The 12,175-nt window shown below is 38.4% G+C and overlaps 1 protein-coding gene across 1 annotated transcript; it reads left to right on the top strand.

Moving 5' to 3' along the window:
• The first annotated feature begins 2,534 nt into the window (after positions 1-2,534).
• On the top strand, positions 2,535-5,328 carry LOC146643222 (class I histocompatibility antigen, F10 alpha chain-like). Its single transcript, XM_085396662.1, has 4 exons — positions 2,535-2,632; positions 3,278-3,544; positions 4,268-4,546; positions 4,896-5,328. Exons 1-4 carry the CDS (start codon positions 2,581-2,583, stop codon positions 5,222-5,224), a joined length of 927 nt encoding a protein of 308 aa, XP_085252788.1. The 5' UTR covers positions 2,535-2,580; the 3' UTR covers positions 5,225-5,328.
• The last annotated feature ends 6,847 nt before the right edge of the window (positions 5,329-12,175 follow it).

Here is a 12,175-nt window from a genome sequence, read left to right as displayed (position 1 = left end):
GCGTGTGTGTGTGTGTGTGTTTATGTGTTTATGTTGGATGTTTCAGGTCAGCTGTGTTTTGATCTACAGAATCAGGGGAAAGAGTCTTTGTTCTGTTAGACTACTGCACTGTTTCTATACTTGAACATCTAAATAAAAGTTTAACATTGTGGTCGTGCATAATGTCGATTATTCAGAGTGTGGAGAGGAGAGTATAATAACATGAGTGAACAGAAACTTTGTGAATATGAGTCATGTTCCAACCTGACACCACAAATATTGAATTACTGGGTATGTAAAGGTGGGTGCATCACTACTTTCAGCCAAGGAGATGATGTACTTTATAATTTTAGTTTGTTAAAGATTTCTATTCCAATTCTGGATGAATTGGGCTTCAGATCCAAGTGACAGCAGGTCCAAATGTTACCTGTCAGTGTCCAGCATCCGTCTGTATTCAGTTTGAATATCACTATAAACTTATATGGATGAGTTTATGTCCTTTATTCACTGTAACGTTTAACTTTTGAGAGAGCAGGATGAAGACAGCAGAGAGCAAAAAGAAATCGAGTGGACATGTGGTCAAATTCACCGAACAGCATAAAGTTGTAGCTTCAGTATAAAGCAGTGTGTTATACTGTTATCAATTATGGATCCTAAACCTGCCCTTATCATAATAATAATAATAATCTTATCTTAATTGTTCTAAGATGATATTTTTGTTATTTTCTAGTTCCTAGTTAAGTGAGGATGATGCAGAGAGAGAGGACAGAGAGGTTGTATAAGAACAGGAAGACTGAGGGAGCAGACAGCGAAGGCAGCTGAAAAACAAAATTAGTTTTTCATGTATTTCATGGAGACTTTGTTTTCCAGTAGCACACGTAAAACATGCCAGTAGACATTCTGAACAGGGGATATTGGTTTGAATAGCAGCATTTTACAGGATTCACTCTAAACATGGCTGAACAGGATGGCTGCCACTACAACAATGTGATGGGCTACAAATCTGTTCTCCACTCATAAAACTGGAGTACATGATGCCCTGTGCTGTGTTTGCATGATAAAGGGAGGGTTCGATGAATTCAGAAATATTCATACGAAACAACTCTATTACCAGTTTGCTTCACGTACTGGTCTGTGGAGTGGCAGCGTGATTTCCCAGTGTCTGTACTGAATAATGCCACTTAAAGTACTTGATGATTTGGTGGAAGCCTCTGTGTGGTTAAGAGACTGAAATACTGTTTCTTATCTTTTCTGCTTTGCCACAAATAGTTATTTAACTTCTTTAACAAGTCTTCGCTTGGGTTGGGTAACTAAAGGCTCCGCCCTAAAACAGGTGGATGAGATTACAATCACTGATTATTCACTCTGATTCATTTTTAAACATTACAATACGTCATCCAACTAATTAGGCTGCTTATGAAAGTAACGTTTTAATGTGTATCAAATTGAATTGAGGTTTGAAAATGTGAAAATGGTTGATGACATTTGCAAGTAGCATTTTCTCTTAATATTAACGACAAGGTGTTAAAATGCTCAGCCCCCAATCATAATGCGTGGCGTTATGATTGGGGGCTGAGCTCCTTTAAAAGTCTGAACCTACAACTCCCCCAGTCTACTACATGAAGTCTTGCCCCCATAATTTTGATTTAGGGGCTTGTTGGACCAACTTTTCCTCTTATTTACTTATTTTGCTCTTTATGTGAAATAACAGTGGCATTAACCTACTACTGTAATTATGTTAGTCTTCATAAACTTTACACACTCAAAGCAAAAATAACCACACTAAGCTGTGTTGTGAAAGAGAAAATTAAACTGCAAATAGAATAAAGAAACAGTTCCTGTTATAAGATTTTGCTAATGAAATTGAAATTAACCGCCACAGAATGAATGCACAGTTTTTTGGGGGTAATTGTGCCGGGATGAGAAAAGTGTGGGCTTCTCTGCTCAGGCTGCTGCCCCGTGACCTGAACCCAGATAAGTGGAAGAAGCTGGATGCCATGTTTGAACTTCAGCAGGACGTTTCAACCGTGTCTACACAACTGAATGCATCAGATTGCTGCTTTGTGATTGGCTGATTAGAAATTTGTGTTAATGAGCTGTTTAACAGGTGTACCTAATAAAGTGTCCGTTCAGTGTATATGTATAACCTGTTTTCCTTTTGAACCACTGAGGGAAGCACTTCACCACGGTTTTAGTTCTTGTAGTGTCAATAAAACACTGTGTTTGTGCTCTGGTGACATTTTATTTGGGAATGTTTTCACTCTAAAGGGAGCCGAACAACACAGAGACAATAGAAACAATAGAAACTTTAAACTACAAAAAGTCTGAGCAGCATGACTCATAAACTAAACATACTTCTGTGTGGAAGCAAAGGCAGAAACACCCGGCCTCTCTCCGCCTCCTTATTTCATCACATTTTGCAGACTTTACTTTCAGTTCTGCTGATAACATCAGTGAGTCGTTTTAACCCAGATATTAGTGACGTTGGCACTGAGGATGGTTTTCATTGGCTGATGATGCAGCTTTGACCTCAGCTTTGGGTCTCCATGCAGACCCACATAGATAATAAGATATTAGCTGTTAGATTATCGAGAGGTCACCATGAAACTGTTTATTTTTCTGCTTCTCCTGGAAATACACGGCACGGTGGGACGTGAGTTAGACATTTGTATCACTTACAGTAAAGTTTTTTAAACTTTGTTTTGCTAAGAAGGACATATTTAAGATTATTTTTAAAAAGGCTATTAATAGGTGTGTTTGTCTATGTTTAAATAAAAGCCATTAATATCTCTGCTAGTTCTGGGAAAATGCTTCAGGAAGCTTGATTAGCATCACTTTCAAGTCACAAACACCAAAAAGGTTTGTGAGTTTTAATCACATCAACGTATCAGTGACACCAAAGGACTTCCTGATTCCTGCGCAGTTCAGGGTGTGTCGGCAACATCACTAACAGTGTAACATGATCCATTACTCATCATCTGTTATTAATCACATCAATTTAGACTCTCAAAATAAAGTTGAACAAAAATACAATCTGATATTTTCTAATTTTACAACATTTGAAAAAAGCCAATAATGAGTTATTGATTATTTGATTCATAATTACATCGGTATTAGTCTCAAACATAGTAAAAAAAAAAACCTTTGTGTTGGACTGTGCCATAGTTTTTGTTTTGTTTATAAAAACTGCCCTTAACTCAGCACTGTTAGAATGATAATAGGATGATTAGATGAAATATGAACTGCATGCGCTGTTTCTGTTGAGTCTAAAAGCTGAAACAGTAATTTTTTCTTACAGTGACTCGCTCTCTGAGATATTTCTACACTTCTTCCTCTGGAGTCTCAAACTTTCCAGAGTTTGTAGCTGTTGGTTTGGTTGATGATGTTCAGATGATTCACTATGACAGCAACACAGAGAAAGCAGAGTTTAAGCAGCAGTGGATGGAGAAAGCTGCAGAAGATGATCCAGAGTATTTGTCCCGCCAGACTAACAGGCTCATGAACACCCAGCAGGTCTTTAAAGGCAACATCGACACTTTGAAGCAGAGATTCAACCAAACTGGAGGTTTGTTCCTGTTTCACTTTTTTACTCTTAAAATGAAGCTTTTTATTAACCCAGCTGCTGACACTGAATAAAATCTCTCCAGGTTTTAAAGACCTTTGTTGTTATAGACTAGACTTGTAGTCAAGACCGCCTAAACCAAGACCAAGACAATACCAAGACCAGAGGGTATCGAGACCAAGACCAAGACAAAAAAGTCTTTACACTGTCTCTCACCCTCTCTTGTTTTTCACATAATGATAGTATCCTATATCCTCGCTTGTGATTGGCCACAATATGGAGGGATTGGAGCATAGCTGAGCCACTGTGTGAGAGCTGAGCAGCGAAAGGAAATTAAGTGAGGAGCCGGCTCTCGCTCAATGGGAGTCGACTCTTCTGATTCACTACAAAGCACTCTCTAAGCACGGCTCTTAGAGCTGATGCTTTTGTGCACGACACATTATCGAACGTTGGTTTGTGTGTCATGGGTACACTCACTATGTCGATCTGAGACAGCAAGACAGAGACAGCGAGACCAAGACAAGACCAAGAACATGTAAAAGTGGTCTCGAGGCATCCAACTCTATTACAGACACAAGCTAGCTTGTTAGCGCCCTAATGGAAGCTTAACCAGCCAAATTAAAAAAGCTGATTATGTGTATTTATGTAGTTTTTATTGAAGCTCTTCAACTTAACTCCCTCATCTGTGGGAAAATATCAACTATTTCCTGCCCCTCTTGGTTTCAGGTGTTCACATTAACCAGATGATGTACGGCTGTGACTGGGAAGATGAAACGACTGTAGTTAACAGCTATCATCAGTATGGCTATGATGGAGAAGATTTCATATCATTTGACCTGAGGACAGAGACATGGATCACTCCAGTAATGCAGGCTGTAATCACCAAACACAAGTGGGACAGTGACAGATCTCTTTCAGGTGATCTGAAGAACTATCACTCCAAGCTTTGTCCTGAGTGGCTGAAGAAGTACGTGAACTATGGGAGGAGCACTCTGATGAGGACAGGTAAAATCACATGACCTGATTTATTGTAATACTTTTAATTAACAGGCCACATCCTGATCTTCTCATACATTTATTACCACTTTATCACATTTATGCTTTTCATTTTTCCTAATTTCTGTTTATTTGACTTTTCTAATCACCATCGCTGCAGCTTTTTACAGCACTCGCTTCACTCAGTTCTGTACTTCTTGTAATTCCACCATTTTCTTAATTATTCTTTAAATGGCATTTATGTTAATTTGTGTGTCTAAAACATTCAAAATACATCAAATGGAAATGGTAAACTCAGTATGCTGTTATGAATGGTGACTTTTGATTTATTTATTTATTTATTTTTTAAATTCCCTAGAGCTTCCATCAGTCTCTCTCCTCCAGAAGTCTTCCTCCTCTCCAGTCAGCTGCCACGCTACAGGTTTCTATCCTAACAGAGCCGAGATGGTCTGGAAAAAAGATGGAGTGGAGCTTCATGAAGGTGTGAACAAAGGAGAGATCCTCTCCAACCATGATGGGACCTTCCAGATGAGTGTTGATCTGGATCTTTCATCAGCCATACATGAGGACTGGAGGAGGTACGACTGTGTGTTTCAGCTCTTAGGTGTGAACGAGGACATCGTCACCAAACTGGGTAAAGCAGCGATCAGGACCAATGAGGGTAAAATTGGAAAAAGAAGTGAGTAAAACTTTTATAAATACAGCTTTATTTGACCTTATTTGGGTTTTCCATTTAGCCCCATGTGAAAGGAGGAAACTGGAAGAAGCCCTTTTCACACATGCTTAAAACAAACCAGGTGTTTGATAGAGATTAGGAAGCAACAGGACTAATCATTCGGTACTTGATCTTAATAATGGACGATGTAGGAGTGAAAAAAAAAACAACAAAAAAACTTTCATTTTTGGGCTTTAGCACAAAGTTAAACTGCTGATTCAAAACTTTCAACAAAAACCTAACAAAGGCAAAAAAACCCCCAAACAAACTGGTAAATCTAAAAAACACTCAGAGAAATCACACGAGGGAAAACAAACAGACACTAAAACAAAGACTGAAGGGAGGGAAGAGTGTTTATAAACACATGAGGTAATCAGAGAACGGGAAACAGGAGGGTGACGAGGCAATGCTGACGTAAAACTAAACGGATGAAACACTGAGTGAACTTAACGCAGGGACAGAAACAGAGACCCTTCAAGGACCAATAACACTCTGTGTCTACAACACCAACAAGAACTAAAACACAAACAGGTCTGAAGGATCCACTAACACAGCACAGGTGAAAATAAAGATCAGACAATAAACAGAGCAAAGGGAGCCCTCGGCAATCACACAAGAGCAAATAAAGAAAAAATAAACACAGCAGCAGGCCCGAGGATCACACACAGCTCAGATTACACTGATCTCCGTCTTTCATCATCATCACTGGGAGGTAAAAACTACAAACTTTAATTTTAATGTGGTTTTTGTGACCCTGATTTTTTTTTTCTGGTTTTATGTGATCTGTTTATAACATGGAAGAATCAAACCTGCTGTGATACTGTGTTCATTCACCTGTTGTTGATGACTGGCTCAGTGTAACTGCTAAACATCAAACTGTGATACAGTTTGATTATTCACTAATCTACATTAAAACATTGTCTGTGGTGTTTTATAGATAAAGGACTGGTGTGGTCTTAATGAACGTTGGTCCAACAGTGAGATGAACTACAGAATGTAAATGTGTTGGTTTCAGGTTCTTCAGTCTTCCCTGCTGGTGTTGTTGTCCGGATTATGGGCATCCTGCTCCTCCTGACTGTCTGCTTCTCTGCAGTCTTTATCTGGAGGAGAAAATATAAAGGTGAGAAATATGAAACACATTTACCTCCAACATGTTTCCAAGATTTTGATGTTTATGCTCTTATAATTTGATATGTTTCATGTCTGTTACTTCCCATGTGATAAAGTTCATAATGTGTAAATATTTGATATTCAATCAAATGTTTCATACAAGTGGTGCAAACAGTGCCTTTATTCTTATGTGCTTTTGTATGTTTTGAATAAATAACTGTGTTACTGTCTGTGTTTTCAGAGCTGTACTGACAGTAAGTATTTAATTTATTATATATATATATATGTATATATTTTATTAGATTTTCTTAAAAATAATTTTATTTGGTTTTTATATTTCAGATTTAAATGCTTATTTAAAATGTTTGAGACTTAAGATGTTTAAAAGATTTCTCTGTGTGTCATTCAGTGCAGCTTTAGAAAGAAATTTATCGCTCAACCATCTCAGCTTCGCATGAAGTCAGCCTCTCCCAGCTGTCATGACTCAAAGGTACATCCAGGACGAGATGCCAGTCTATCTGAGAAAGAGAGAGACAACCACACAAACTCACACATGCAGGCAAAACTTAGAATTAAAATGATTAATTAATTTCTGGTAATTAAATTATTTTAGAATAAACATTTAACTTAACCTACAAAAGGGTCTTTCTGTGTGGAGCTCCCCGGGTACTCCGGCTTCCTCCCTCCGTCCAAAGACATGCAGTTAGTGAGGATAGGTTAATTGGAAACACTAAATTGCCCATAGGCCTGAATGTGAGTGCGATTGGTTGTCTCTGTCTGTGTGTTAGCCCTGCAACAGACTGGCGACCTGTCCAGGGTGTACCCTGCCTCTCGCCTTAAGACAGCTGGGATAGGCTCCAGCGCCCCCAACGACCCTGAAAATGATCAGCGGAAACGAATGGATGGATGCATTTAACCTGACATGCATCTTTTTATACTGTGGATGGAAACCTACACCGTTACAGTGAGAACCTGCAGGAACTTATGATCAGGAGGCTTCCTGCTGCATCCAAAATGGAGAAACTGAAAATAATACAAGACAATAATACAAGGTTTTAATTTACAATGCAAGTCAGATTCAGTTTACACAAAGTGTTTGCACTGAAAACCTTTAGTTTTGGTGAGAGAGATCACTGCAGGAGCTCTCAGACAAAGCTGAGCACACACACACACACACACACACACACACACACACACACACACACACACACACACACACACACACACACACACGTGCTTTTACGAAATTAAAAAAAACTGATTTGCTCACGATATCAAAAAATCATATCGTGAGCAAATCAGTTTTCTTTACAGTGTAAATCATATCACAGAATATGAGCTTATGTTAAGGCAAACTGAAGAGGAGGAGAGGGGCAGGTGCTGCTAGGGCGAGACTCTCGCAGAGTCCTTTAGTGCTGCAGGCAGGCAACATGCTCAAATAGCGCACAACTTCAGGTTTTTTATTTCTATATGATAATTCTGCATTATTACGCAATAAGAACAAGTAGTCTGATGTCCTGTAATCATTATGAAGCTATATTATTACATTATTATTACAATTACATAATCCAATATATATTGTATTATGAAATACAATGAAAAATTACGTTTTTGTACAGAGTATCGGTATCTGATCAGTATCGTCGTTACCACCCTGAATTTTACTTGGTATCGGAAAAGGTAAAGGAAATCAGTGGTATCGCACATCACTAGTACTGGGTGTTATCGAGCGTTTTCCCGATGGGCCGGCCTCTGGACACTGGATTGCCCAATCAAATCTCTTCATGCTCCCTGCTCCCTTCTCTACCTTCGCTGTGAGCTCACGCAGCTTGTAGAAACGGTTTAGTGCGGTAGAGTTCTTAGTCTTCTGGTTTCTGTCACTGTGTTACGTTTCCTGTTTTACTTTGAAAGTCTCTGTGTTATGTCAGTGTATTCAGCTTTGCTTCCCCCATCTCATAATGTTAATTAGATCCAACCGTGACTCTCTCCTGTGTGCAGTTCCCTCGTTATCCCTCAGTGTATTTAAGCCCCGTGTTTCTGTCTGTCACTGTTGCGTTGTACCATCATCCTACACTGTGTGTTCAGTCCATAAATCTGCCTAATTTATTTGTGTCATTAGTTTAGTTAGTTTTTTCCTTGTTCAGCAATAAAGCTGTTTTTTAAGTTACGTTTTGTGTCCTGGAGTCTGAATATTGGATCCTTTTCCTGGCTTCCTGCACACAGCACATGACAAGGAATTTAAAAAATGTGGGATTTTATCACAGGACAAAAAGGGCCTGTGTCCGGAGAGATCTAGCAGTATACAAATTTATGAATCTGTCATGTTTCAATAATCTTTATGGAGACAATATGGGGAGATCAGATCAGTCACAGAACATTATATGGATATTATATGGAAATGAATATTATAAAATATCTTGTAAAATACAAGATATACATCCCAAAGATCACAGATCTGGCAAAAGGTCTTTAAAGATTTGTCTGGAAACATTTTATATAATAAAAGAAAATCTGCTAGCTCCAATGGCAAATTGGCAGGCCTTCATGTCAAAATATGAAGGGTCAGACACAGATCCTTCAGTGGAGTGTTTTTGTGTTTGTTTGTTTTTTATCTTGTCCTGCCTGGCAGCTTTTGCAATCAGAATAATGACCTGAACGGCAGTGCCAAACCCATTTTGCTTCTCCAAGGTCAGGTATACAAACACTCTATTGGCTCCTCTTGTTCATGTGTTTCTTTTATCTGTTTATTTATTCATTTCTATTTGTGTTACTTCAGTTATTACATTATATGTTGTATAGTGTGTCTAAGGCACGGGAGAAAAAAAGAAAGGGAGAAAAATCAAGAAAATATAATAAAAGGGTAGAGTACAAATAGAAAAGCACAATGTACTGCAAGCTACTGCACCTGTAAAAAAAATCAAAGATACAGCACCTGGAACAAAAAACACTGCAAATGCACAGATAAACAAATCAATAACCTTCTTGTGGTGAGTGTGTGAGAGAGAATACCTGTGTCTTTGTCATAAAGGTACTTTAAAGGCACCGGTTTAGCTCAGTGGGATGAGCGACCCTGTGTTTTATGGCTGAGAACAGCAGGTTGAGTCCGACCTGTTGCCCCTTGCCACATGTCTCTCTCTCTCTCTCCCTGGCTTTTGTTTTTGTTTCAGTCTTAACTGTAACTTAAGGGCCGGAACCAGAAAAAGGCCCCAAAAAACAAATGTGCTTAATTAAATTAAAGTCTGGAAGCCACAATAAAACACATCTCGGCTACCTGCACGTCCATCACAGAGTAACAGAAGCAGCTGACCTCCCTAATATTAGACAAGATCAGGAAGAACCCAAGAACCGCCCGGCTTTGCTGGCTAGTCTAACAAAAACAGGGTCTCCTTTCTCATAAGACTCAAAATGACGTTAATCAGTTAGATTTGTAAGAAACAATTACTGAATATAATATGTTTATTCCTGGCTAGTGAACTAAATTAGGAGTTTTCAATGTATTTTAGTAGTTATGATAATAGCTTTTCTACTTTTATCAAATGCTTTTGAGAAGTTTAACTAGCGAGTGCTATGACAGTAATGTTAAGATAAAGTTGAGTAATAGGTGTTATTGAAAATGCACTGACTCAGTTTCTGGAACCAAAACTTGGTATGAAAAAGTTAATGGCAAACTGGGAGACTTCTGACTGGATAAGTGGAAGAAAATTGATGGTGGATAATGATTTTTAAAACAGAAACTGAGCTATAACATGTCCCCATTTGCTATTTTATGCCAACAGGAGCTGTTACTGCTGTCAGAATAGCTTATCATAGTAAATGATAAAGCTGATCATGTTGACTACAACCAGAACCAACCAACAAAAATGTGTCAAGATCAATGAACTAAGCCTGGATGAATTCTTGAATTCAGATAAGCCATCCCAGAAAATTTGAAATTAATTGTGTAATTAAGTGGACAATGTCACTTTCTAGAAACCACTTTCTAACATGTATGCAGGTACACAGGGATTCTGTTTTTATGTAAAAACCATGTCAGCTTTGACAATTGTCTTGTCATATCCTTATAAAGGAATAAGGAAAGGACCACAGAGAGTAGCCTGCTGATCTCAGCAAGTGACTGTAAGAAACATGAGCAATCTGACAGCTCCCAAAAATGAAGCTAAAACATCTCCAAAACGTCCAGGTCATAAGCTCTGATTCCTCCATGTCAGCCAATCCATCTGGGATCAAACCAGGGGCAGATCTTCAGAGTGGAGGCTGCCCATCTGCTGTAGAGCCTCTTCAGTAAACCCGAGAAAAAACCCGAATTTACCCTGACTAGAGAAATCACTGTGAGCTTGAAAGTTAATTAAAATGAGCTGGAATGTAAATGTGTCTGCTTTCTGAGCTTCTGTTGTTAAAATGTGCTATAAAATATAAAGAATTGACATGACAGTCAGTATAAAATGGTTCATACATTTTTCATAGTACATGTTTGACACATATTTTTTCATTTAAAACAATGATAACATTAATAAATATAATTAACATTTATACTATAAGGATAGAAACAAAGCATGGCTCCATTTGCATTAGTATTGATCTAATACTGATATCGATGCAAATGTCGACCGGTCCACCTCTAGTGCAAACAGCAGCATGTTTCAGTGTGTTTCCACATCAGTGAGGACAGTAACACCAAATCAAATGACCGTGCACTTCATTAATCCCTCATTAATGGCACATTTAACAGTTTTAGCTGAAGATGAATTTCTGAGGATTGAAAATGTTAAAAGTTTTTTTTTGTAATCATATTTTTTAATATTCTTTTATGTATTTCATGCATGTATTTTAAGACAGGTGGGAATTATGTCTCCTCACCCCCGTCTTCATCACTAATGAAGTCCAGCATTTACTTGGGCGTGACTTAAACGCGTTGGTCAGTCAATAAAGTTGACTGACCAACGCTCTTCCTCCTCACATGTGGTCACAACTCTGCTAACAAGAGCTCAGACTGTCCCTCTGATATCCTGAATTATGTCAGGATTTATACAACTACTTCAACTCCTGAATTAAACCATGAAATTATCACTGCTGCTGCCTAAAAAAGGAAGAAACATCTTCCTTTTTTAGTTTTGTTTCTTCCTTTTTTTGTTTAGTAAAATCAGGATCAGCTGATCATTGCTTGATGTCATCTCCATTTTTTTCACAGTGTTTTTTCACATGTGTTGAGTTTCTTGCACAGCAATTACACATCCGGAAAATAGAACCATGGAACAAGACAATGCCTGACTTGAGAAAGTGCTGCACTGGATTGAGTTAACTGTCCTAAAGCTCACTGCCACTGCAGTAGACAGTGGACTACAGACTACCATCAACTACACAAGAAGAGGATGGCCCAATTACAGTTGTAATTAACCACTAAACATCAGAACTTACATGAAAGTGAAAAGTTAGCTGTCAGAGGCTGATGCCTTTTGTCATACAAGGATGCAGGAGCATCATTCCAAGGTCACAGAGAGCAGACAAATGAAATAAAATATGATGGGAAACAATGACTCATCAACTGCAGAGATGTGACAAATTAATGGGTTTGGTGGCCAAGGCTCTTGGTGGAGCTGATTAAAAGTGATATAACTGCTGATACGTTATGTTTCATGTTAAGGAAACTGCTCTATAAGTTTTGTAAGTGACTTTGGTTTATGTCATTATCCTTATGTGATAACTTTACTTGCAAATTACATGAAGCTTATAGGTGAGTTCTGTGAGGAAGATCTGTAATCACTCATTTGCCTGGTTTCCTGTGTGTTCAGGTGCTAATCAGTTCCTTACATCGG

This window comes from Rhamphochromis longiceps, linkage group LG22, assembly GCF_057381845.1.
Source record: "Rhamphochromis longiceps isolate RC_006_pf linkage group LG22, R_longiceps_female_GT1.1, whole genome shotgun sequence".
NCBI lineage: Eukaryota > Metazoa > Chordata > Actinopteri > Cichliformes > Cichlidae > Rhamphochromis > Rhamphochromis longiceps.
This window is presented reverse-complemented; position numbering and strand designations above follow the sequence as displayed.